This window comes from Homarus americanus, unplaced genomic scaffold (genome assembly GCF_018991925.1).
Source record: "Homarus americanus isolate GMGI-L3 unplaced genomic scaffold, GMGI_Hamer_2.0 scaffold42746, whole genome shotgun sequence".
Taxonomy (NCBI): Eukaryota; Metazoa; Arthropoda; class Malacostraca; order Decapoda; family Nephropidae; genus Homarus; species Homarus americanus.
In genome coordinates, this window is record NW_024714800.1 from 351399 (window position 1) to 378534 (window position 27136).

General features: G+C 38.1%; 3 protein-coding genes across 4 annotated transcripts in view; 2 read left to right on the top strand and 1 right to left on the bottom strand.

Moving 5' to 3' along the window:
- The window catches only part of LOC121879581 (ankyrin repeat domain-containing protein 54-like), a 31591-nt gene extending 24011 nt beyond the window's left edge, over window positions 1-7580 (bottom strand). The window contains exons 1-2 of the mRNA XM_042386255.1: window positions 7149-7580; window positions 2855-3026 (exon numbers count right to left, since the gene is read on the bottom strand). Of these exons, the coding sequence (XP_042242189.1) occupies window positions 2855-3026; window positions 7149-7457 (481 nt within the window). The 5' untranslated portion in view covers window positions 7458-7580. The remainder of the gene's footprint in view (window positions 1-2854; window positions 3027-7148) is intronic.
- Window positions 7581-7944: 364 nt separating this feature from the next.
- On the top strand, window positions 7945-17447 carry LOC121879591 (tigger transposable element-derived protein 1-like). 2 transcript variants are annotated; one of them, XM_042386263.1, is made up of 2 exons: window positions 7945-8055; window positions 15631-17447. In XM_042386263.1, exon 2 carries the CDS (start codon window positions 15674-15676, stop codon window positions 17390-17392), a length of 1719 nt encoding a protein of 572 aa, XP_042242197.1. In that variant the 5' UTR covers window positions 7945-8055; window positions 15631-15673; the 3' UTR covers window positions 17393-17447. The 2 variants fall into 2 exon arrangements, with proteins under 2 accessions (XP_042242197.1, XP_042242203.1); XM_042386269.1 differs by having other exon boundaries at window positions 8055-8183.
- A 175-nt stretch (window positions 17448-17622) lies between these two features.
- Window positions 17623-25354, top strand: LOC121879608 (N-alpha-acetyltransferase 80-like). The gene is made up of 3 exons (XM_042386279.1): window positions 17623-17676; window positions 20560-20689; window positions 24380-25354. The coding sequence occupies exons 2-3, from the start codon at window positions 20568-20570 to the stop codon at window positions 25008-25010; spliced, it is 753 nt and encodes a 250-aa protein (XP_042242213.1). The 5' UTR covers window positions 17623-17676; window positions 20560-20567; the 3' UTR covers window positions 25011-25354.
- The last annotated feature ends 1782 nt before the right edge of the window (window positions 25355-27136 follow it).

Sequence of the window (27136 nt, forward strand, 5' to 3'; positions counted from 1 at the left end):
CGTTATAACATTGTCACGGACTACTTTGCACGGTTCGTCACCCTCTCTCATCTTGGCGCACTGCGCTCTCTCAAGGAGCATCACAGCGTCCCCAGTCTTTGTTAGGCTTCCACAGCGTTCGTACGTGTTTAAGCATTTTTGCTCTAAATACTGTACAGTGGGGTATGCTATAACGAATCTAATTGGTTCTAGAACCTTGTTCGTTATAGCATTCGTTCGTTATAGGATTAATCCGTTCCAGGCCCCCAAATACAACCACTTAACACTGAAAAATATAATATAAAATTGTAAAAATTTTAAAAAAGTGCATAAATATGCATCTAAACCCCTGAAATAAAGAATATCATTAATACTTGTAATAAAAAAACAATATAGTAAAAAAAAAAATTTTTTTTAAATAATGTTCGTTGTAGGAGTTTCGTTCGTTATAGCATTCTCAATTTTATAGGTAAAACCGTTCGTTATCGGAATATTCGTAGTAGGATCCGTTCGTTATAGCATACCCCACTGTACTGTAACCATTTGAAATAGCTTCCAAGCGACCATCAAGTGCTAGTCATGCTAGTGTTGTGAAGAAGAATGAAAGACCATTAGCCTTGCTCCTCTCCACTACCCACCACACACTCGCTCCACCTCTGCCCATCAGTGAGTACAATACAAAATTAATCAGTTTATTTATCTTTTTGGATGTACGTATAATAAAGCCATTTTTTTCTAAAAACCAGTTTTTGTGATATAACCCAGAATGCGATGCCTAGCATTATTTCCTAGGTATGTTAATGCCTAACATAACTCGCCAGGCCAACATACAGGCAATTAAAACATCTAATAATTACTTAATAAGTAATATTAGGAGGACACGTCGCTACCTGGCATTTAATTACAATTCTCAAACCCCCTCCCTCACCCTCCATCATACACACTACCACCGTCATCTCCTGCCTTAGAGTGAGCAGTAAACAAAAGTCAACTCTCGAGGGGTGGGGATGGATGGGTTATCGGCGTTGCATTCTGGGCTATATCACAAAAACTAGTTTTTAGAAAAAAAAACGGCCTTTTGTTCAAACCTCAAAATGCGACGACTAGCAGGAGGTGGTTAGGGAGGTGACTTTGCATACAAGGCTCCGCTAGCTTAGGTCCAGATTATGTATAAACCGTTTAGAAATTTTCCAAAATTAGGAACATTTACCAGAAGGTAAAATGTTAATTTACTAAAAAAGAATACTCACTTTATTCTCATGAGGAAGAAGGTCCTGGTAGTGGAGATTGACTAGGTGGGGGAGGGGAACCCAGCACCACCACATTTGAAGCATTTCTCAGAGATAGATGAAGATAGCTGTCTTTGAAGATCTCCAAAAGCCCAATTCCTTGATCTGACTGAGACTCGTATGCCACAGAAAGGCCACAGACCCTGCATATTTCCTAGTGTCATGTGCCAAAAATTTCTTGCCAGGGTCTGCCTGATTCACTAATTGAGATAAGGATTTTGTCATTTGACTAGAAGACAATTTCTTACCATCCCTTGATGAAAAAACATAGGGGCCTCGATTAGGGAATCTGGTTAACCATTCCTGAAGATTTTTAACTGGACACAATATGTAAGGAACCCTAGTTTCATCCATTAGACGTTTTATCCTAATAGGTTGAGCTTGGAAATCTTCCCTTTCATTTTTTCTTAGGATCTCCGTAGGAAAAAGGGTAACATCCTCATCAGAAAATACCAATAATGATGGATTATTGGAAATTGAAATCAGTTCACTGATGCTCATACCTGTTGCTATTGCTAGAAGGAAGGCTGCCTTCTGGAGTAATTTATCCCTGTTCAGATTTATATTGTAATTAGGCAAAAGCATCATAAATCAATGGATACCAGCATAAGGTGTTTTTTCCTTATACAGTGGTCCCTCGGTTAACTTCCACAGTCGTTCGTTAACCGAAAATTTTGTTAACTGAATCTATTATTTCAATGGGATATTGGGTAATGGTTACAACTCACAGAAAAAGTACATACAAATTACTACAAAACATCAAATATAAACTAAATACAGTTCTGTACTGTACAGTTTACTGTACAATAATAAATAAAAACCAATAAAATACTGTATTTTAACTTACTTTGAGGTGTGTATGTTATATTACCAGCAGCTTTGTTTACATATCAAACAGCTGATTGTAGAGGCAGTCGATGATGACATGCCTTATTCTTTACAGAGTGCTTTGGTTCTAATGCCTTCTTCGTGTTTCATGATAATTTCTGCACTGTATATTATCAATATGTGAACTAAATTTCAGAATTATCAATAATTTTAATATAAAAAATGCAAAAATATTCAAGAGACCAACAAAATCAATGTTCACTCCACTGTAAACTAAGTTAAACTGAGAAGCGTTGGTGGGTGATTCAATCAGCTGATGGGTGCACAAAAACTGTTCCCTGTACTGTCTATATTATCAATATGTTAATTAAATTTCAGAATGACCAATAATTTTAATATAAAAAATGCAGAAATATTCAAGAGACCAACTTTCTTGATATTTACTTCACTGGAAACGAATGTAAACATAGAACGAATTACTGTATTGGCAGACTAGCCAATCAGATGATGCACACAACTAAACATGTTTGTAGCAAGGATTTTGTTAATCAAAGTTTTGTTTGTTAATCGAACTGAAAATCCTTATGGGAGCTAATTCGTTAACCGAAATTTTGTTAATCGAACCGTTCATTAACCGAGGGACCAGTGTACAGTATAGGTACTCCAAGCCATCTTCCATCGAAAATAAGTTTGTAGAAAAAAAAAGTCAATACAGTAGCTACAGCACACACTTACTCACAATAGATACAGCAACTTACAGTATGCATCATAGCCACGGCTGAGGTACATAGACGGTGATACATTGGCGAAGGTTAATCCAGGCGGAGGTTCTAGCTCAAAGGTCGTGCCTCCTCCTTCCTCACTGCTTCCATCCTCTGGTACAGGGAAGTGTAGTTGTAGCTGACTTCCTTCTGGAACATCCAACTTGGGCTGTGGTAAAAAGAGAACTTTACTGTACAGGTAATGCAATTCTACCAACACGGTCTGCCCTAAAGGAACATGTAAAGTGTGCAGAGTATCAAGGTGGAATGATCTGGGGTCAGGCAGCAGTAGCCCAACCAGATATTCCAAGTCCTGCTAACTGGGGCTGGAAAAATAAAGGTAAATAACCTGGACAGACATTCCACCAATAGCACTGAGCTGTCAAGAACTGACCAAGTGTACTTACAAGAAAGACTATGAACAGCGATGTATATGCATCAGCTCTGTGTGCCACCAGCTGTGAATATGAGAGTATTCTTATACCCTGTAACAATATCTCCCAAGGAAATGAACAAGGTATAAACATGTTTCTCATTGTTTAACTAAGAATCATTTACACTTTTTTATGAAAGAGCCAACCGTATGTGCAGAACCGTTAGTTTATGCACAATACAGTACATGTCCAGACCTCTAGATAATCTTCAAGGGGATTAGGGGTTGAAAGGCTACCCTGCCATAGAGGAAATGTGCTACTGTAGTACTCTAGCATTAAGTTACTTCTAACTATTGTATATAAGACACAAACCAACCAGTCCTAACCCAACCTATAAAAATTTGGTATGATTTAGTTACCATACAGTAGTTTGCATCGTTTGTCAGAAATTACTAAATTCTATAGCAACCATTATGGGTAGGCATTAAAATGTTATTGTCATCAGTTCAAATTATTCTTTCATAGCTCCTACAGTAGCTCCCGTACTAGATAAGTATTTTTACCGATTCCAATACCACTAATAAAGAATCTGACTACCATTTACGGCAGTGGTTCCCAAACTCGGGGTCACAAGTTCCTTCATAAAGGGTTGCAGAGAGCTCATGGGGTCACCTGGGCCTTTACAATGGTCACAAATAATATTTTTTAGAACAAGAGAATAGAAATTGATGTGTTGATAAGTCAGGGAATTAATGAGGTCACTTTTCTTGGGTAGGGACGTGGGGAAACAGGGGTGGGTGGGTCAATGGACTTTAAGTCACACACTCTTGCCTTTTAACAGAACTCAAGGTGTGGCACTTTTGTATGATAAAACCATCTGAAGCGGAAAGATGGCCGCTAATAGATGTGGTGGATACAGGTCCATTATAGATAATGGAACTGTATCCACTAAAACCATTATTAATTGAGTAACCATGCTATAGATTCCATAGGATGGTTACTCAATTACTATTTGTGAAAGTCCAGTCACACAAATTTCCTAGGTGGCAAAGGCCTAGATGAAAGGCTTCATTTAAAAATCTTTGTTTTCCTCCTGTTCAGAGATGCCCCATGCCAACCGCTTTGTGGATTCTCCCTGAAGTTCAAGTTTGTCAGTATTTTAACAAAGGGAAGGACTTACTCCCTCCCTGCTTTGTCCATTCTCTTTTTTTAGAGCATGCCTCCTCTCACAGAAGGACCATCCCTGGATACACCGACGGCTCTAAGTCAGATGCAGGGGTGGGTTTTGGGGTGGTCTTTCCCGTATTCTGCCAGGACGGTAACCTCCCCACTATGGCATCTATTTTTGCGGCAGAGCTGTTGGGTATTTTACTTGCCCTCAAGATTATATTTACCTAACCTCATAGTGTTTTTGCAATTTTTAGTGATTCTCCACCTTTATAATACTCTTTCTTAGCAGAAATACATAATTACATTTTTAGTTAACTACCGCCACCGATATCGTGTAAATTAAACGATATTAACGTGATCCATAGAGAAAGAGGAATACCGCTCTATTTCCCGCGAAGTAATCAGTCTTGTGGATGCCAAATAGTGTTTTTACCACTAATTTTTGTACACTTCGCATAATTATTTCCCTAACCTAACTACGGTAGTTAATTAAATCATTAATTAATTAGCAAATTATTTACATATGCCACTTTGGATTGTTATTCCAAGTCTGATAACACACAAGATCGTTACTACAGTGCTTCAAGGACCTGGAGGATAAAGGTGGATATTAATTCCCACAGTAAGGCTTGATCGGAGTAGAGCATTCTAGCACCACGCAGGCATCTCTGGGTGGTGCTAGGCTGTTTGAGATGCATCTCACGAGACATAAAAGTGGCAGTGAGCGGCCTTGAGTCAGTTGATTGCTTCTGTTCATAGTGTAAAGAATAAGCCTAGAAGAACAACTGAAGACAATTGCTGTGCAAGTACTGTGGAATTGTTGTGATTAATATAAAGTGTGCTGACTACAGTACTGTACACTGTATATTCGAAGTGCAGAGTTAAGCTGTGAAGACATTACCCTGTTGATAGTGTTGTGAAGAATTACTGATTATTAAAGAAGAATACAGTGCACAAGTGTGTTTCTGTGACCTAGTGGAAATCTACCTGCCTGATGTTTGTCTGTACACTGATACCCATCGTCGGGAAGTTACCGGTGACTGGCGGGACAAACAATGGTAATTCGACAACAATTGAGATATCAGTAAATTTCTACTTTAGGACAGGATGCAAATGCATTACAGGAGGATTTAAATAAACTGCAGGAGTGGTCAGAAAAATGGCAAATGAAATTCAACACCAGCAAGTGCAGCGTACTTAATATTGGAAGAACAAATACTGTCAATGTGTACAGCCTTAACAACATCAACCTAGAGAAGTCGACTTGTGAAAGAAACTTAGGGGTACTTGTAAGCCCGGACCTACGGCCTAGAAAACAGTGCGTTAATGTTCGAAACAAGGCAAACAGAGTATTAGGTTTTATATCTAGAAGTGTAAGTAATAAGAGTGCAGAGGTCTTATTGCAACTATATCTTGTGCTAGTCAGGCCGCACCTCGATTATGCGGTTCAGTTCTGGTGCCCTTAACATAGAATGGATATCAATTCACTGGAGTTGGTGTAGTGAAGAATGATGAAAATGATTCTGGGACATAGAAACCTTCCATATCAAGATAGGTTAAAGAAACTAAACTTGCATTCCCTAGAAAGACGAAGAGTGCGGGGAGATATGATAGAAGTATTTAAGTGGGTGAAAGGAATCAATAAAGGGGATATAGATAAAGTTCTTATAATATCCGAGCAAGATAGGACTCGTAGCAACGGATTTAAGTTGGATAAGTTTAGGTTTAGGAGGGAGATAGGAAGAACTGGTTCACAAATAGGGTGGTAGAGGAGTGGAACAAGCTTAGCAACTTTGTAGTAAGTGCTGGAATGCTGGAAAGTTTTAAAAGGAGGCTGGAGAGATTCATAGATGATAGACAGTGGTAGTAACTCTCGACAGGAGCTGTGATGTACAGGCCAACCGGCCTATTGCAGACTCCTTATTTTCTTATGAGTCCCTAGAGGTTAACCAATATGTTTTTCCAGTGTATTTTGGTGTGTTTTAAGAGAATCTGACCTTCATTTTTGTCAGAAATTGCTCATTTTTGCCCCCCCCAACAATAATGGTGGAGTGCTTGGGAAATAGGGGTTTATGGGTGGGGGAGAAAATGAGTCATCTAACCTAACCTAACCCCTAGCAGGGAGCTCTGCCCCTGGACCCCCAGTAGGCCTAGCTTAAACTAACCTAACCTAAATGTTTCATTAGTTTAAAACCTTGGGGCGTGCCATGTCCGAAAGTGCAATAGTACCTTAGTTAGAAGTGGAAGGACCAGGGATACACAAGAATTGGTATAGAATGAATGTCTTTCTCGCAAAACTCAGCAATAAACTTAAAATAATTTTAGGAGCACGATTGACAACCAACCTCGACCACGGCCATTGTCAGACTGGTCATTGAATTTCAAATCCATACCCAGGCTGCCTCTTTTGAAAAATTCAAATGTGATTGGTCAATATTGTGCATGCATGATGCATAATGAACTCGGTTTCACGCCGATACCATCTCCTCACAGACGAAGACTGAAAAGTACATAACATCAATTAAATTCAACTATGTCGCTATTATCCATTTCCACCAGGTATATGTGAGGTTCAAAATGCTCAGAATAGGGAGATCTAAATGTTTCAGTAGTTTATAACTTTCGGGCGCGCCGAGATATCTACTGCTTCTGTACATACGACCCTGGCCGCTGGTAACCATCGGTGAAGGTTGAGTAAGTGGTGAAAGGAGGAGGGTAGTAACAATACAAACAAAAGTCTGACATACCATTTTAGAAAGTGGTGCTGTACTTGCTGGGGCGTCTACAGCATCAACTGATACTTCACACTCATTATTGTTTTCTCGATTCTCTAACACTGTCGGATTATCATTAAGGGCAGTGGCTGCTAGTTTCTTTAAAGGTGAAGGCACGGGGTTAGTGGCAGCAGCTGCAGCAGCGAGAGTCCTGAGAGCTGTAGGAGCAGGAGGAAGATCATTGTGTGCAGCAGAGCCAGAGACCGCCCCCTCCATCACCACACCCCCACCCTCCTCCAGGCTCCCGTTACTACTGTCTGTTGAGTCAATACCAGAGTCCATTGCTGTGCTACTCACTTGATAATGTATTTAAACTGGAATAATCAATGTTAGTAATAATGATTCAATAACTCCTACAGACTGACGCCATGTGAATAAACTTTATACTGATATTTACGTCTTATGTTGTAGCTACTGCCCAACACATACACCATAACTCTTTTTACAATTAAACTCACTATACTTAACAAATTACAATCACAATAAACGTGTATTAATAATTCATGGTAAAATATAAAACAATTCTCTATTAAAATAAGATAATTTTGTAACATATTTTCTATATAAACTGTAAATAGAACAAAAACAAACCTAATATGTAACTTTATCGCCGAATTAAAACTTATCACATTACATCATTAATTAACTCTAAAACTACAGAGAATTAGTAATGTTAATAAATATAAAATAACATACTCTTAAAAATATTAATAATTTATGTATGGTTGATGTATTGTAAGAGACACACAACAACACCGACATTATTATAGTATTTATTTATACCAGGGAGGTGAGGGTGAGGCTGACCGTCCCCTCAACACTGTCTTTAAAACTCACTCTGTATTATAATTTAGATACTTTAACATCATTTTAACAAGAGGTAATACTGTTGGAGATATATTGAGTGCACGTTTTTCAACCCGACCCTAAGAGGATAAGTTGTGGAAGAAGATAAACCTCGTCATCCTCCTCTAACACATTTGCGTTCTACACACAAAGACAAAAAAAGTGAATATACAAGATTTGTTCAAGTTTCACAGTATGAAACAGTGGAATGGATGACTGGTTGTAAAGTTCTATCCAAACTTTTCTGTTGGCCCTGTTTACTGTTCTCGTGTGTGGAATAAACATGGGTTTTATGATCTCAACCATTTAACTACAGCACATGAAAGATATCAATTACATGTTCAGTATTTTTTTATCTTAATATGTTTGGGAACCAAAGAATTGACACATCAATTGACTACCAACGGAAAACAGAAGTAAGGCGACACAATGAACAAGTAACAAAGAATAGAGATTTTGAGACGAATTATTGATGCAAAACAAGAGCTTCCTCTACCAGGTCATAACTAGTCTAGTTATTCAGTAAATAGAGGTAATTATATAGAATTACTGAATGTACTTCGAAATTATGATTCTCTTTTAGATAATCATTTAAATACATCAACCGTGTTTCAAGGTCCTTCTCCAACTGTGCTAAATGACATCATCCAAGCTGTATCTAATGTTGTTAATGGTCATATAAAGAGAGAGACAAGTTCAGCAACATTTGTTGCTATTATCCTTGATGAAACTTCAGATGTGATGTCAAAATAGCAGCTCTCAACAGTTTTGTGTTTTGTTCATAAAGGCAAAATACATAAAAGATTCGTTGGATTTTCAGATGTAAGTGCTGATAGAACTTGTGATGGTCTGTTCAATCACGTTGTTAACACGGTTCAAGAATTTCAAATTCAAGACAAATAGGTTGGACAGACTTAAGACGGAGCAAGTGTAATGAGTGGACAGTTTACAGGGGTCCGACTAATTACCCAAATGTTTCCGCAATGAAGTCAAATAATGGTCCTACATAAATAAATCGGACAGCCAATCACTTCTCGACTAGTATTTGGTGTCACAAAGTCACAAAAAATTGGAAAACTTAATTTAATCTGAGTTAATAGATCGACTGCATGTACCTAACCTAACCTTACCTTACCTTACCTTACCTTACCTTACCTAACCTAACCTAACCTAACCTAACCTAACCTAACCTAACCTAACCTTAAACTAAACTAACCGAGCATAATTTAACACCTGCAGTAGGAGCTAACTTACTGTGACTGAGACGGGGGAGCCGCTGTGAAATCCTCCTAATGAAGTGAGAATTGTGAACTCTTGGAACAATCTTCCAGATTGTTAACCCTTTCAATTTTTATTTATTTTTTATTTATTTTTTTTTTGGGGGGGGGGGGAATAGCCCACCCAGGCACAGGTCATCAACCCACAATGGGGCCTTGGGGGCGAAAAAATAAGAATAAAAGGAAATTAAAAATAGAAGAGAAAGAGACTATTAATCTGCACCACGAAGATGACGGAAAACCTGCTTTTTGAAGTGAGACAGATTGTATGAGTATGGAAACACAGAAGAAGGCAGATCATTCCACAGTTTGGCTGTGTGAGGAAAGAAGGATGTACTATACAGCTCCTCCCCGACTTACGACCTACTCGATTTACGACCACCCGCACTTATGACCTGCCTCACTCGTACCAAAATTTTGTCAAATTATGTATTTTCGAGTCCCATCGTCAGTGACTGCACTGTGTACTGACAAAAATTTTTTTTGTAATTCACTGTAAAATGGCTGGGAAGCTTAAAAGTGAGGGTTTTGTGGTGCTGGAAAGAAAAAGAGACACCCATTTTAGATTTTCTATGTAATATTTAAGCATTTTCAACTTACGACCATTTCGACTTACGACCTGGATTTGGGTCCCTAACCCCATCGTAAGTCGGGGAGTAGCTGTAACGGGTTATTCTAGTGTGACCAACATCCACAGAGAAACGGTGGGCACGGCCTTGCCGGCGGTACACATAACTCTTCACTAGCGTTTCCTGCTCAAATTTATATTTTTTTGAGTATTTTAAACTACAGTATAAAACCTCCCCAATTACCAATAATATTGGTTGTTCAAAGTGGGCAGTGCTTTGAAGCAGAGGGAAAATGAGGGTGTAAAACACTAAAAAGAACACCAAACATGCCGTTGAAAACCTCACCTAACCTATTACAAGGAGTCCCTCCTCATCCGAACACCGAAAACTACATACACATAGTAAACATTGAAAACACAAATAATGTAAATGTTTAGAATATTTTTCTCCCTGTATAAGAAATATGAAATTCCATGCTCAACCTAAAACGAATCTTTACCTGGGCGGCTGCTGTCACATCCACAAAAAACATAAAATTACACCATATCATAGTAAGTTCTTTCTGTTTGATATGCCGGGGCCCAGAAAGCGGAGCCCATGGCTTGGAAGTTAGGTAAGGTTAGGTGGGTTTCTTTGGTTAGGTTGGTGAGGTCTTTTAACAACGCTTCTACTTCTTGTTTTTCTTATCAACTAAGGTTAGGTTAGGTTAAATTTAGAGATAACCACTTTTTAACACAATTGTCCAAACTGCAATAGTGTCCACTATAAAACTCGGTGAAATTGCGTCATTTTTAAAAATCGTTTCTATGAAAAATCGGCTGTGGGTCAGTCATTACTCATTAGTAATTACCTTGATGACATACCACATCACAGCATAAAGCAAGGATTCCAGTCACACGTGAACGGTTGCGTTAGCTTTAGCTCCAAAAATAGATCACATTGAAATGTACACGGTTGTTTTCATTGGCTAGGTTGCGTTAGCATGATGCATTTGCAGTACATACCAATCGCTCCCTGTCGCAATTGAAAACGCAAAATTACTGCAAACATGTGAATGGAATCCTAGCTTAATTTGTATTGAGGGTTCTTTTCTTACTACAGGTATATTTTTATCACTGAATTCGGATGTGATATTCATTCCTCGGGCAAAAGCTTCATTTGGTAGATATTTAGGTCCCTAGGCTCACACTTGTGGCATTACTTTGTCTTTCGCAGCGATAAATCTTTAAGGTGGCCCTATTGAAGCTCAATTTTGTCCTTGACTCAGTGTACATTTACGGGCTGCTCGGTTCAAGTGACTTCTCTCTCCTCCACAAAAAACTTAAAATAACACCATATCATAGTAATTAATTTTTTTGTTTATTATGCTGGGGGGGTCTGGGGGTGCTCTGCCTCCCGGCTAAGAAGTTAAGTAAAATCTAGGTATAATCTAGGCAAAATCTAGGTATATATTGTCGATATTACCACCCTGTTCCAGAATTTGGATCCACACATCCAGCACCTTGAGTAATTGTGTTAAGCAGGAGCGCCCCGGCATAAAACCGTGTTGGCAATCCTTTTTCAGGTTATTTCGTAGTAGATGTTCCATCATGGCATCTCTTATAATGCTCTCAAGTACTTTACATACTATGCTGGTCAGGCTCACCGATCTATAGTTATTCGTGAAGTGACGATTGCCTTTCTTGAAGATGGGACTCACATAAGCACATTTTCCAATCACTGGGGACCTTTTGCTCATCCAGGCATTTACAGAAAAGGATCTTCAGGGGCTCAGCAAGCTTGGATGCACCATGTCAGGGCCAGGACTCTTATGAACTTTTAGCTTTGACAGTTTATTTCTAATACCCTCTTTTGTGAACACAATTTGGGTCAGTGCTGTGTCAGACTGTCTGTCCTCAAATGCAGGAAGATTGTTCGCATCCTTTCTGGTGAACACCAAGGAAAAGAAACTGTTCATTGCTTCGGCTTTGTCCTGGTCAGAACCTGCGTAACTACCATCTTCAAACCTCAGGTCCGATACTCCTACTCGCATTTTTAATTTCGACTTTGCATAGCGGTAAACGCCTTTGGGTTTGACTTGACCTCACTTGCAACCATCCTCTGGAACTCCTTTTCAGCCCTTCACTGCCTTTACTTGGTTCCTGGCTCTTGCATACATCCTTCTGTCCTGCTCATTGCTTGACCTAACCGACTCTTGAATTTCTGGGTTTTCTTCTTAACTTTGTCGACCGCTGCATGGTTCGTGTGTAGGGGAGGGGGTCTCCTTGTATTCCTAGGGGCAATGGGTTTGATCTTGGGTATATATTTCTTGATCAAATGGGTCACTCTACTGGCTGTGATATTCAGCGTAGTGCCTGCGTGCTTATACCTTTGTGAGTCAGGCCAGTGGATACCCTTCATCTCCTTCATCCCGTCGTAAATTTCCTTGTAATATTTTCACTGAGGCCTGGTTTTGTCGTGAACTAATTAACAGTTAAATCTGAATGACAACATTACTTGGTGGCTGGTGCCAACTGGGGCAAGATGTTCCAGCTTGGCCACCATACCCTCCTCGTTTGTTATGATGAGGTCCAGTGGCTTGGGTGTTTGCTCCCCTCTGTAATGCGTTGGGTCCTTGACATTTGTAGGAACAGAAAATTATCTCCAAGTTTCTACAAAAAGAGTAGCGGGGTTATTTAAGTCATTTGGCGTGGACTCATTTCTCCAGTCGGTCGCCATAGTTAAAGTCCCCCATGATAAGGAGGTGGCTAGGGTAGAGCATCGTTGCATTGTCTATTAAGGCTCTTAAGTTCCTTTGGTTTAGTGGGCCACAGTTTGGAGATCTGTAGATAAACCAGACAATAAGTAAGTCTCCTCCCTTCAATTTAATTTTACACCACTTGGATTCTTCAAAAACATCCTCTTCCTGTACCCTCACCTGGCTGGCTCTAAGGTCTTGCCTAGCATAGATAACCACACCCCTCTTGCAACTTTTTTGATATAGGTTCGTAAATGAGTCATATCCGTCAATACTGAACTCACATTCCTCCAGGTCGATTCTCTTGTTCTTGTGTTTCAAACTTCTCTCTCTTATCAAGAAACGTATCAGTATTAGTGTACATGACATTCAAGCCAAAATTTGTTGTCGGTAACGTCTTTGCTCTTGGTAGTGACTCCGACCCCCTTCCATTCTCAGTATTTTGCAGTGTGGTTTCTTTGGGTAGGATGGTGCTATCTTCTGCAATGCTTCGGCCGCTTGTGTTTCTTATCAACTAAGGTTAGGTTAGATTTAATTTAGAAATACAGTAACTATTTTTTAACACATTTACTCAAACTGCAATAGTGTCCACTGCACACCACAGTGAAATTGCAGTTTTTAAATTCATTTTCTTTGAAAAATCAGCAGTGGGTATGTTGTCAATAATTACAACTTTATATTATTTTATTTACTTTAAGATAGATGTTTAAGTAATTCTGAAGCTTTCTTGCTTGGCTTCAATGTTTAGTGTTCCCAATTATTTCTTACAAAGTTAAAAAAATTACACATTGGTGGTGTACATAAAAAAATACAAATTTGAACTTCCAGTTTTCATATACTGTAGTACAATTATAGCAGCTATAATGGTATCATCCAACTAGGACTGTTCTCATCTGGACGATCATCTGTTTTATGCGGTTTCTACTATCACACTTAAATGATGAGGTCTGATTAGGTTAAATCATATAAATCAGACGAAAATTCCCAGATGGGAATTTTCCAAGTGGGATAAAATTGCTTTAATTACTGCACTGTCTTTATAAAAGATGACTGAAATAAAAGTAACAACCAGTTAAAAATAACCGGGTAATTTAGTTAGTTTAGTGTGGTTCATGTTGCCTTTCATGATACCAACAGTTGACTCGACACTGCTATTTACCGGTACATGCATAATTATATTTCCTTAACCCTTTGATGAATAATGTCGTACTTGGGTATTTAATTTTGGTTATGCCAGACAATTTTATTCATCTGAGAAAACCCCTACCACTGAAAAGGTTGAAACCTATCTCAATTAACCACTGGGCTACGGTTATATTTGGAAAAGTTAAAAATAAACATTTAAAAAACAATTCTAATTTTACAAACTGGTCATGCATGAGCTAAAGAACTACTGTACATGTCCTTACCCCAGGTTGGCATCACAACTACTAGGAAGAGTCAAGTGGAGTGTGTGTGAGTCAGTGTGGTGAGGTTGGTATGTATTGGGTAAACAACACTTGATTTGCTGGCAGTATGAGGTACTTGTTTTATTACATCATCACCACTTATTATTACTGCCTCCATTAATTGATCACAAATCTACTGATAGTCAAGAGTTCCCTACTACACTTGTGCTTGGGGGTAGAAACATGTGTGAAGGCAAAGGGCGAGATCCTACATCATAAAAACAGCGAATGAAAACTAAGAGGCTTCCATGTGTGAGCATGTAAAAGATAAATAGTTACTGGGCAACATAATCTTGCCAGGCCTGTGTGGCGATTCAAACGTCAAATGACGTAAACCGAAGCCCTGTAAGCACACGTCATATGATGTGAACTGAAGCCTAGGGGTTAAGGATTAGTGCTGCATTTAGATGTACCGTATATTTTATATTGGCTAAAGTCAGATGATTTTATTCAGTAAAGGACAACCACGGTCATAATTTCAAAATTACATAAGGGTGAAATTCTGTAACCTGAGATGCCATAACGCGGGGATGCCTGTACTTTACTCTGTAGTGTTTACATCGGAATTTTATACTTTTTTTTCATGTTTGTTCTTTTGTCTTGTTGGATTAAGTTAGGCTTACACACTGGGGGATCCAGGGGGCTCCCACCCCCCTGGATAGGAGGTTAAGATCAGTTCCTATATTTTCTGTACAATATATTAATACAGTGTTTGAGAGTCATTAGGTTAGGCTCTTGATGATCAATTTGTTTGGAAAAGATTTATTTCCTCCACCATTTTTGGAGATGTTCTTGATAAACTGAAGAAATTTTCTCCTTATATCCAAATCTGTTTAGAGTTCCGTGGTTGTCCTTTTCCGAATCTTTACTGTAATCCCTAAGGTAATAACTAAGGTTAAAACCTATCCCAATTTTATAAATTTTAATTTTCTTGAAATGTCTGCAAACTGTGTTTAGAATGTGAAAATGTTTAGTTATCTGTCAAAAAAATGGTGAGTAGTAAAGCTGTAAGGAAGAGCTTCATTATTACTGTTACAGGTAAAGTGGTCCCTCGGTTAATGAATGGTTCAATTAACAAAATTTCGGTTAACGAATTAGCTCCCATAAGAATTTTCGGTTCGATTAACGAAGAAAACTTCGGTTAACAAAATCCTTACGACAAACACGTTTTGTTGTGCGCATCGGCTGATAGGCTAGTCTGCCAATCAGTAATCTGTACTATGTTTACATTTGTTTCCAGTCAAGTAAATATCAAGAAGGTTGTGCCCTTTAATATTCTTGCTTTTTTATATTAAAATTATTAGTAATTTTAAAATTTAGTTAGCATATTGATAATATATGCAGTACGTACAGGGAACTAGATTTTTGTGGGCCCATCGGCCACTAGACTCACCAATCAAAACGTTTCTGTTTAACTTTGTTTACAGTGGAGGAAACATCGTGTTTGTTGATCTCTTGGACACGAGTATTTTTACGTTTTTACATTAAAATTATTGGTCATTCTGAAATTTAGTTAACATATTGATAATATATAGTGCAGTGCAGTGTTTATTAAAATAAAATAATCTTTAATTACAGCTAGTGAACTTAAAATTTTATTGGTGAAATTACTGCATCAAGCATGGGTCCAATGAAATCTAGAAAGCTGATTTCAATTCAAGTGAAGCAGGAACTTATTAAGAAACATGAAAAAGGCATTAGAACCAATGTACTAAGTAAAGAATATGGCATGTCGGCATCAACTGTGTCTACAATTATTGCGCAGAAAGAAAAATTTCAAGAAGTGAAAGTGAGAGATAAATCTACCAGAGTGTTTAAAGGTAGATCATTAAGTGCAGAAACAGAGAGGTCACCTATTATTTGGATTAAAGAAAAACAAATGAAAGGAGATTCCATTTATGAACATTTGAAGGAAGAGCAACCTAGTTCTGAAACTGTGTTTGAAGAGTTTGGGGACAGCAAGGGATGGTTCGATGAGTTTAAGAAAAGAACTGGCATTTATAGTGTTGTTAGGCATGGTGAAGCTGCCAGTGTGGATAAAGGACCTGAAAAATTTGTAGTAGAGTTCAAGAAACTGGTGGATGAAAAGGGTTATCTTCCACAGCAAGTTTTTAATGTGGATGAAACCGGGCTGTTCTGGAAGAAAATGCCCAGAAGAACATTCATCACCAGAGATGAAGCTTCTTTACCGGGGCATACACCCATGAAGGACCGTCTCACTCTATTGCTTGGTGCCAATGTTTCAGGGGATTTCAGACTGAAACCGATGCTCGTATACCACTCTGAGAACCCCAGGGTGTTCAGGCAACAAAAGGTGCTAAGAGGAAAACTTGGAGTTTATTGGAAGTCAAACCGTAAGGCATGGGTAACGAGCCAGCTCTTTAATGAATGGGCAATTGATGTGTTTTGCCCTACTGTGAAGAGTTATCTCACCACCAATAAACTTCCGTTGAAGGCTCTTCTCCTTCTGGATAATGCCCCTTGTCATAACCCTGAACTTGTCAGAACTTTGGAGGCTAAATTTGGCTTTGTCAAAGTTGTGTTTTTGCCTCCCAACACAACATCATTTATGCAGCCAATGGACCAAAATGTAATCATCAACTTTAAGAAGCTGTATATGAAGAAGATGTTTAGAAGGTGTCATCAGGCAACTACCACTGATCCTGATCTGTCACTGGCACAGTTCTGGAAGACGCAATACAACATCCTGGAGGCTGTAAAATTGATCGTGTCAACATGGCAAGCAGTTTCTACTCGATGCCTGAATTCTGCATGGAAAACACTGTGGCCATCAGCAGTCCATGATTTTGGGGGATTTCAGGAAGAAGCAGAGTTGGACAAGGAAATTGTGTCCATTGGTCAGTCATTGGGACTCGAAGTGGAAGAGGAGGATGTTGAAGAGCTTGTGATGTCTCATAAGCAGGAACTTTCTCCTGAAGATTTGAAACAACTGGTTGAGGTGCTGGAAACAGACAGTGGTGAGGAGGAAAAGGAAAGTGATGACCATATGTCTTTTTCAGACTTAGAAAATGTTGTTCACCACTGGGAGATGTTTAGGAAACTGGCTTCAAGGCACCCTGATGTGGAAACAACAGAACTTACGTTGTGTGCCGTGGAGGAAAAACTGGTCTCCTTCTTCAAGCACATGCTGATGTTCAGGAGGAGAAATGCCACACAACTAACACTTGACAGCTTCTTCTCTAAAAGACAGCGTGAGAAAGATGCTTCCCCTCAGTGTTCCTCTCCAAAAAGGAGAGAGGGTTGTCATGTTAGAGAATCTGTCAGTCCAGAGGTTCCTGACATGATTATGGAAGGTAACTCGCCTTCCAAGAAGCATTAAAATGCTTCTCTTCTCCCTTCTCCTCCACCCCCACTTCCTTCTCTTCTCCCTTCTCCTCCACCTCCTCTTCCTTCTCTTCTCCCTTCTCCTCCACCCCCACTTCCTTCTCTTCTCCCTTCTCCTCCACCTCCTCTTCCTTCTCTTCTCCCTTCTCCACCTCCACTTCCTTCTCTTCTCCCTTCTCCTCCACCCCCACTTCCTTCTCTTCTCCCTCCTCCTCCACCCCCCACTTCTAATTCCCATCATCATCATCAACCAGCAACATTCTACATACACACCTCAAAGTAAGTGTACTGTACTGCATTTTGTTTATACTTTGTATGTACTTTTCTGTGAGTTGGAACCAATTGCCCAATATCCCATTGAAGTAATATATTCGGTTAACGAACGACTGTGGAATGAATTGTGTTCGTTAACCGAGGGACCACTGTATTCTGATCTACATTTTAAAAAAATATGCAAAAATTGAAGTCAGTTGGGGAGATTATTCTGGGCTAAGCTTCCTTTTGCTTTCTAGTTTTACAGTGGTGAAAGTGGAAATTACTTTTTCATTTGTTACAGGTTTATGGGCAACTTGATTTTGGAGTTTGTCTGAAATACTCCAGTACTACATGAGAAAATATACTATAGTAATTCTACGTTTTGTTTCAGACAATTATCTAGTTTTATTAGCATATATCAATAGGTTGAGGTGATCATGATATTTTTTTCTTTTTTCTTTTTTACATTAAGGGAATGTCTAGTTCATTTTCAGAAGCTAAGTTTTCATTGAATGATGTTTAAGCAGGATGATCTACATCACTTTCTCATGTAGGTATGTGAGGTGAAGAATATATTATAAATGATACAGTAGAAATCCAAAAATCCGGACTGATTGGGGATTGGGTCGGTCCGGATTTTCCGGATTCTCAGGCAGTACTTTTAAAATTTTAATTTAAGGAGGAATAAAGAAGAGATGAACAGGTACATTTTGATAGTTCATTCATCAGCAAATATAGCATGCTTCATTTATCAAAACGAGCAGTTTTAAAGAAAAAGCTGTGAATTCTAGAATTTTATTCTTTGCCTTTTTTATATCATAAATTGTAGACTTTCCAATGTCGTATGTTTCCATTAGAACAGTATTGCTCACACCACGTTCTACTTTAATTATTTCAAGTTTGTCACTCAATTTCAACGTGTTCTTCTTTCTGTTCACACAACGAAGTTTATCTACTTTAGGAGCCATTATTATGGGCTCTGTAAATGGAAAGAGTGGGACTCAAAATTACATACAGTGGGGTATGTTATAACGAACGGATCCTACTACGAATATTCCTATAACGAACGGTTTTACCTATAAAATTGAGAATGCTATAACGAATGAAACTCCTACAACGAACATTATTTAAAAAAAATAATTTTTTTTTTTTTTTTACTAATTTATTGTTTTTTTATTACAAGTATTAATGATACTCTTTATTTCAGGGGTTTAGATGCATATTTATGCACTTTTTTACAATTTTTACAATTTTATATTATATTTTTCAGTGTTAGTGGTTGTATTTGGGGCCTGGAACGGATTAATCCTATTACTAACGAATGCTATAACGAACAAGGTTCTAGAACCAATTAGATTCGTTATACCATACCCCACTGTACGTTGTCACAGTTTGATGGCTCGTTTTAAAGTGGCAACCGCGTGGTCGCTTGTTGTCGCTGTGCAGCTGTGGCGCTCACGCATGCGCACATACACACAAAAGCCAGCTAAAAAAAAAAGTTTGAGTTTTTGAAAAGTCCGGATTCTCGGGTGGTCTGGATTTCTGGCATCCGGATTTTTGGACTTTTAGTGTAGATAGATTGATGGTGTCATTAAGATTGGATAAATCATATACAGTATTTCCCCGCTTTACGCGGTTTCACTTAACGCGATTTCTCATATACGCGGTGCCTCGCCAGAACCAAACTTTCACTTAACACGATTCATCTACCCATATACGCGGTGAAGTATAATTTTTTATTTTTTTATTTAGCTCATAAAATTCATACAAATTACCCGGCCAGAATATAATTTACATTGCTGGAATTCTTACAATATGATGATCATTTTGAATATAAACATCATAGATTTTGCATTAGACATACAAATTTTAGATATAATGTTTACTCTGAGTAAATATGTTATCTTTTGTGCAAAATATATGACATTTATATTCAAAATATTCCTGGTCTTACAAGGAATCCAGCAATGTCAATTATATTATCCTAACTTTAGTTTGAGGTATTATTTATTACTAAAAAGGTAAATATTCTGGTTTTCCCACACATCTGGTAGGGAGGGTTGGTGGGAGGTGGGGACCGACCGACCATCTGGCACTGTGTAAAGAATATTTTTTTTTTTTATTAAGAAGATATTTGTTTTAGCTCACAAAATTCATACAAATTACCCGGCCAGAATGTAATTTACATTGCTGGAATTCTTACAATTTGATGATCATTTTGAATATAAACATCATAGATTTTGCATTAGACATACAAATTTTAGATTAATGTAAGTATTTTGTTTACTCAGAGTAAATATATTATCTTTTGTGCAAAATATATGACATTTATATTCAAAATATTCCTGGTCTTACAAGGAATTCAGCAATGTCAATTATATTATCCTAACTTTAATCTGAAGTATTATTTATTACTAAATGTTAAAATTTAGTGGTTTTCCCCCCAAAATTTCTCAGAGAGGGAAGAGCCAGCGAGTGTAGTGTGAGAAGAGGGGGAGGGAGTTGAGTCCATTATTTGAATAGACATTAACTTGGCGACTGTATTTCTCTATTTCTTTTAAGTATTAATTGTGTGCCTGTACCATCATAAAATTAAGATGTTATTTTTACTAGAACATAGGTATTGTGTCGGAAAAAGTAGAGTTGGGGGTCGAGCCAGTCTCTATTGGAATTAATCCCATAAGTTCTGTTGTTCACTTTACGCGGATTTCACTTAACGCGGTACCCTGTGGGTTCAATTGACCGCGTAAATCGGGGTACTACTGTACTGTACTGCACTGTATGGGAAATGTGGAAGATAATTGACCAGATAATTTTAAAATCAAATATGACTAATTAAAAGAAAGCTTTACATTAATACCTAGTGAAAAGTTAAATGAAAATGCTACCATATTCTGCATATTCCAGATATAAAGATGACTAGCCCAAGTGAGGAAGGCGGAGAAACTGAGATTATTGCTCTTCATCGTCATCCAGAATACACAGAAGATTGTATGAATATCCTGAACGATCAGTGGCCTCGCAGTAAAACTCTCAGGTCAGAACATTGCTCATGAAAGAGTCGTCATACATAATTGTTTTCTTATTGCAGGTAAAGTACAGTAATGGAATACCCTGGTTATCACAAGGGATGCGTTCCTAAAAGTCGTTGCAATTAATGAAACTGTGAATATCGGGACAAGTTTCTCCATAAGAATTAATGTAAATGGGGGGGTGGTGCATTCCCAGTCGGCAACATTAACCACATACAGCTTTTTTTATATATATATTATACCCTGTACTGTACTCCTCAATGTCTAAGGCTATTAGGGACCAGCGTCGCACGTATACCATAATACCAGTAAATGTGATGAATATAAATTATACTAATAAATAAAATAAAAGAAAAAATACCACATTGCCAGTTGCCAATAGTTTCACTGTGTGCAGGAGACTGGGGGAGGGGGGGCTGAGGTCTCCACAACCGCTCCCTCCTCCCACAGTCTGATGCGGTAAGAAAGGTTTTTTTTATCTATATTTTTTACCTTAATTTTTTTTTTTTTTCACATTTTGTTTGAAGATTGTGTGTACATGTAACGGTAAAAAGATTCAAAAACATATATCTACCCAAAAATACGAGTTGAAAAATAACAATAACCTCAGCGCGTGTGATCTTCGTGACCTCCACTGTAAACATTAATTTGTATGTTCACTGTATGTTCCTTTTGCTTTCTCCACATCCCACTACTGTACCTCACATCATCCACACCCACCACCCCCTCCTTCCCCCTCCCACAATTACCCCACATCCCACTACTGTACCTCACATCATCCACACCCACCACCCCCTCCCACAACTACACACTACGGTAACTCCTGTAGACATAAATGTTTATCTTTAGGTTTTTACCTCATGATAATCACAGTAGGGTCTGGATATATAGCGACTTTATATAACGTGCAGGAAATATTTCAAATTTATCACTACTACCAAAATTATTGAAATTTTCCAATATACTGTACAATAAACTCGCAACTTATGCTAGGGTTACGTTCCTGGGACCTCATGTAAAGTCAGAAACACTCCTAAATCGCCCTTAAATCACTGTACAGCCACTCCTCGACTTACGACCACCCGAACATACGACCGCCCCAGTCGTACCAAAAAATTTTCAAATTACGTATTTTCGAGTCCCGACGTTAGTGATTGCGCTGTGTACTGACAAAATTTTCGCTTGTAATTCCCTTTAAAATGGCTGGCAAGCTTAAAAGTGAGAGTTTTGTGGTGCTGAGAAGAAAAAGAGACACCCATTTGAGATTTTTTATGTATTATCTTCGCATTTTCGACTTACGACCTGGATTCTGGTCCCTAACCCCATCGTAAGTTGAGGAGCGGCCTAAAACCACCCAACCCTGGGGGGAGGGAGGGAGGTGAGGTGATATGTTTGACAGTTGATGCCAAGGTCTAGTGCTTATTTATTTATCTGTCCTTAAGAGTGACTTAAGTTTTTCTCATATAAAATGTCACTAAACTGACCTGGGAGAATATAATTAACATTATATGTACTGGAATTCTTATAAGATAGTGATTAGTTTGAATATAAACATGCTGTAGTTCGCAATAGACAAAAGAAATTTAGTACTTAATTAGTACATATAATTAAAATTTTTATCTCTTGTGCAAAATATGTGATGTCTACTGTCACATTATTCGCTGACTTGCAAGGATTCCAGCAATTTTATTTATATTCTGCTAACTTTAGACTGTGCCCTATTTTCCCCATTGATTACATGTAATTATATATCGCGATTTAGTATACACCTGCATAGCGAACATCCTTGGACCCTATCTCGCGATATATCCCGACCCTACTGTATTTATTTTATTTTTTATTTTTGCAAATCCTGTTTGAACATTTGTGTGTGCATGTGACAGAGTAAATAATTAAACAAAAATACATATACAGATAGACCCCAACTTACGACGGGGTTAGGGACCCAAATCCAGGTCGTAAGTCCGACATAGATAAATTTTTTTTTTTTTTAAATAAATAATCTACAATGAAATACAGTACAGTAAAAGTAATGAATAATGAGGAATGGATACAGTACAGTGAAAGTAATAAATAATAAGGAATGGATACAGTGTGACTGAGCACTTACCTTTAATATAGTCAGCTGAATGCACATGGGGCCCCCATAATTTTCTAATTATACATGGAGACTACATTAACTGGAAACGTTTCGGTATAGAAAATGCGTGTCATTTGAAAAAAATTTTTTTTTTTTTTTTTTATAAAAAATCTGCGGCGGTTGTAAGTCCCGACGGTCGTAAGTCGTAGCAGTCGTAAGTCGGGGTCTGTCTGTATCTACTCAAAATTACGAGTTGAAAAATAACAACGCAACTCAAAGGTTGGCCCAGACGGGGGAGAGGTAAAACACTATGCTGGTTGGCAACCTGCCAGTCCATACGCACACTTGTTCAATACATCAGGCCTTGCTTAGGCCTGCGTGGGGAAGAAGGCATGTGTTCACACAGGAGTGTTTTTCACGTTTCATTTCGCCTGCATCTGACTAAAATAATCACAGGTACTTCCAGCCTCTACCATAGATGCACCACAACTGATGCACAGAAAAAAAACATGCTTGCAATGTGAAGAATTCTAGAACACTTGGTTTTATGCTAAAAAAAAAATGCTCGTGTGAAGTGGGCCTTACTTTGGAATATGAAAGCAGTGGTTAGCCCGCGGGGTACGCTTTGCAAATATCGAATAGGGGTGTTAAAATATAAATTGCAGATCGGGGGTAGAAATTCACATACGCCCAGTCGCCCGAGGCAACCACAACATCATAAGGGCTTTGTTTTATTTCATACATAGCCTGTTCATTCCTCTTTGTTATGCAACATGAACCTCCATTGGGGATTGCCCGTGCCAACTATGTGGTCAGAGTAGCATTTTACCGAATCCATCTAGGAAACACGAGGCAACATATATATCTCATTAGTCCATATAGCACACGAACTTCCATATACAGTACAAACAATACGTCTCTCTGGGCGCAGTCTAGGGTAAATACACACGTTCTGTACATGTCGTATCAAGTTATTACATATTTTCATTATTTTCACTGAAAAAGAATCCCAAATATTTTAAAATCTAACGTATATACTGTATATATAAAACAAAGAAGTCTGTTTGTCTGTGTGTCCGCACGAGAATCTCGGAAACTACTTTACCGATCTGGACCAAACTTGGCATGGATAGCAAGTGTCATGTGGGGATCTCAAAAAAACTCCAACCAACCCGACACGCCTGAGAGAAAGAGAGAGAGACAAACAGTTAGCCCGGACACACACACGTAGAAAAGTCGTATTCCTGCCTATGATTTACAGCTATTTTGATCCTTAGGTTCTCTTTCATTATGGCTTACTTTTCTCTGCATCTAACCTCCATCCGTTACACCACACAGAGGTTGAAAAGTCGTATCACATTCCACGTATTATAGCTAATTTTATCCTTATGCTCTCTCTCATTACAGCTTACTTTTCTTTGATCTCTAACTTTTCTAGGCTGTCCATTCTACCGTGGCCTAGCGAAAGAGCGTTTCTGCTAGTTTTCTAATAAACCCTTGCGGCCACAAACTACAGGTTGGGGACCATCATGTATTGAAAATACTGTATACTGTTTGGGAGGGAACTGCACTACAGTTCTGTGTCTAATAATTTTATTTTTTTATTTTTTTTTAGGTTAAGATCTCTTCACTCATCATGTGACCAGTTGCCCACATCACTGGCACTCCTACGAAACACCGCTGAACAAAATATGGAAGTCATAGGACATTCAAGAATAAATGTGTTGCCTCAACAACAAGGTGCAGCGTGGATTGAATCGGTAGTTATTCGTCAAGATCTACGAGGAAAAGGTTATGGGCGATTACTCATAATGAAGACTGAAGAATATGCCCGTGCTTGTGGTTTTAGCACAATTTACTTATCAACACATGACCAACAAGTGTTTTATGGCAAGCTTGGTTATGAATTTTGTGCTCCTGTGTGTATATATGGTGGAACTGTTAACAGACACCTTCTTCCTAAGCAGTTTCTAACGTCAGTAGTATCTAACACTAATAAGAAAGTAATAGCAACATCAGTGACTAATACTGAGAAAGTAACAAAGGGGCTTCCAGTGCAGTGTCAGACTCTAGAGAAAAAAGATCTTCCTTCTGGGTCAGGTGAAACTACACCTTTCTCCACCAACCAGAAGCCACCTCCCCCTCCACCTCCTCCTCCTCCTCCTCCAAAAATTAAAAAAGACGATATAAAAAAATTAGATTTTACAACTGTATCAAAAATGTATATGAAAAAAGATTTGATATGACAACACTGTACTAATTTTTTTAGTGTAATTTTTGGAGTGAGAACAGAATTTAAAACAAATAGAATAATGATACGATTTAACTATTAAAAACTTATGAAAATTATTCAGGGGAAATTTGCCAGTACATGTACTGTATTGTACTGTACTAAATCTGTAAATCATTAAAATTTTGAATTTTTGTTTGTGCAATAATTTTATATACATGTATATCAATGTTTCAATAACGTGTAGCCCATACAAACATGAGGAAAAATCAAAACTCACACGTTCTGCAAATATAAATTAAGAAAATTTAAAAATCAAATGGTCTGTTACAAATAAAAACTTTGCAGGGAAAAATTTAACACTGTTTGTATTTCCATTCAGCAAAAGATCCTAGTTTTATTGTTATCACAGCCACTACTGAATAATTCTCCTCTTTCAGCAGTGCTTCAACTCCTAGGCTCATTAATCGGACTTATGTTCTGAAATAACAGCTTTGGTTAACAGACCAGAATCATGCAGACAATCCTTTGCTACCTCCAGATGACAGTTGAAGATGACATTTAATATACAGTAATTACATTGTGAAAACACACCCAAGGAAACCATTCATTATATTATGTAAAGGAAGTCAAAGTAAGGAATACTGTACTGTATAAGAAATATTAAATTATAACAATTAACACCTATTATTTTATAGTAAACAATAGCACAGTCATTAACACTGCATGGTCCTGTGACCCAACTAATTTAGTAGTTTATCTATCTTAATCCCATAATATGGCTCTTCCTTCATTCACAAAAGTATCACTTAATATTCACCCATATTACTGGTGAGTAAATTAATTTCAAAATATAGGATACACCGTGGATGAAATAAGATTGCAGTCGCTGGTCTCGCATCCACACCATTGTATTTATCCCAGAAGAAGAAGACCACTCCAAAACATTATCCAAACTACAGGTACTCCCCGACTTACGACCGACTCGACTTACGTCCACCCGCACTTACGACCGCCTCAGTCGTACCAAAATGTGGTCAAATTATGTATTTTTGAGTCCCAAAGTTAGTACACAGACAAAATTTTCATCTGTAATTCACTTTAAAATGGCTGGCAAGCTTAAAAGTGAGTGTTTTGTGGTGCTGAGAAGAAAAAGAGACCCAAATTTTCGATTTTCTATGTGTTATTTAAGCATTTCCGACTTACGACCTGGATGTCGGTCCCTAACCCCGTTGTAAGTCCGGGAGTACCTGTACATCTTTTACAATTAGAATATTAATTCAGAACTTCTTTATATAAGTACCGTACATAATATTATATGATAACAAAATATTAGAAATTATATAAAACCAATATAATTCACATTCAATGCCCCAAAAAAGGTCCTTAAGTGTATAACAAGGTTATTAAAAGAATGGGTACATCATTACGGTAATAAAAAAATATGAAACGGAACTCTCTGGGTTGAATATCAGACTTAAGTTTGGTTGTCAACAACTGTTTTCACCAAGATGATTGTTATTTACTGTAAAGTGTTACTGTATATGTAAGCAATTATATAATTTGTCTTAAGAATAAGGAGAAATGGTGCGAGTTGGCAAAACTGCAAATAGCAACTTATATAATACCTTAGTGCACTAATATGCAGGTACTGTATTCCTATATTGTGTTTGAGAAACTTAAGTTACCAACACTGTACTGTACTTACATTTGTATGTACAAGTTTGGAGTTTGATGAAGTGGTGCACTGTACATAGGGAGACATCTGGTTACTGAAGCATAAGGGGATCACTGGTGGAAGAGGGTGATGCAGTGGTGGTTGATGGAGTGGCGGGCAACTGGGAAGTGGCACATGGCTGGGAGGAGGAGGGTGGAGCAGCAGCAGTAGTAGGCAAAATATTAATTGACTTTTGTAAGGAGAACAAGATGATACAATTGCAAATACCGCACATACATGGTTTTAACACCACCCTGGGCATCTTTATACATGGGTCTCACCCCAGGACAATGTAAACAGCATCATCAGGAATCAAGTAGATTATATTTTAATTCAGGAAAGGTTCAGAAATTCAATAACCAGAACTAAGACCTATCCAGGGGTAGATTATGGGTCATATCACGTCCCAGTAATGAGTTTAGTGA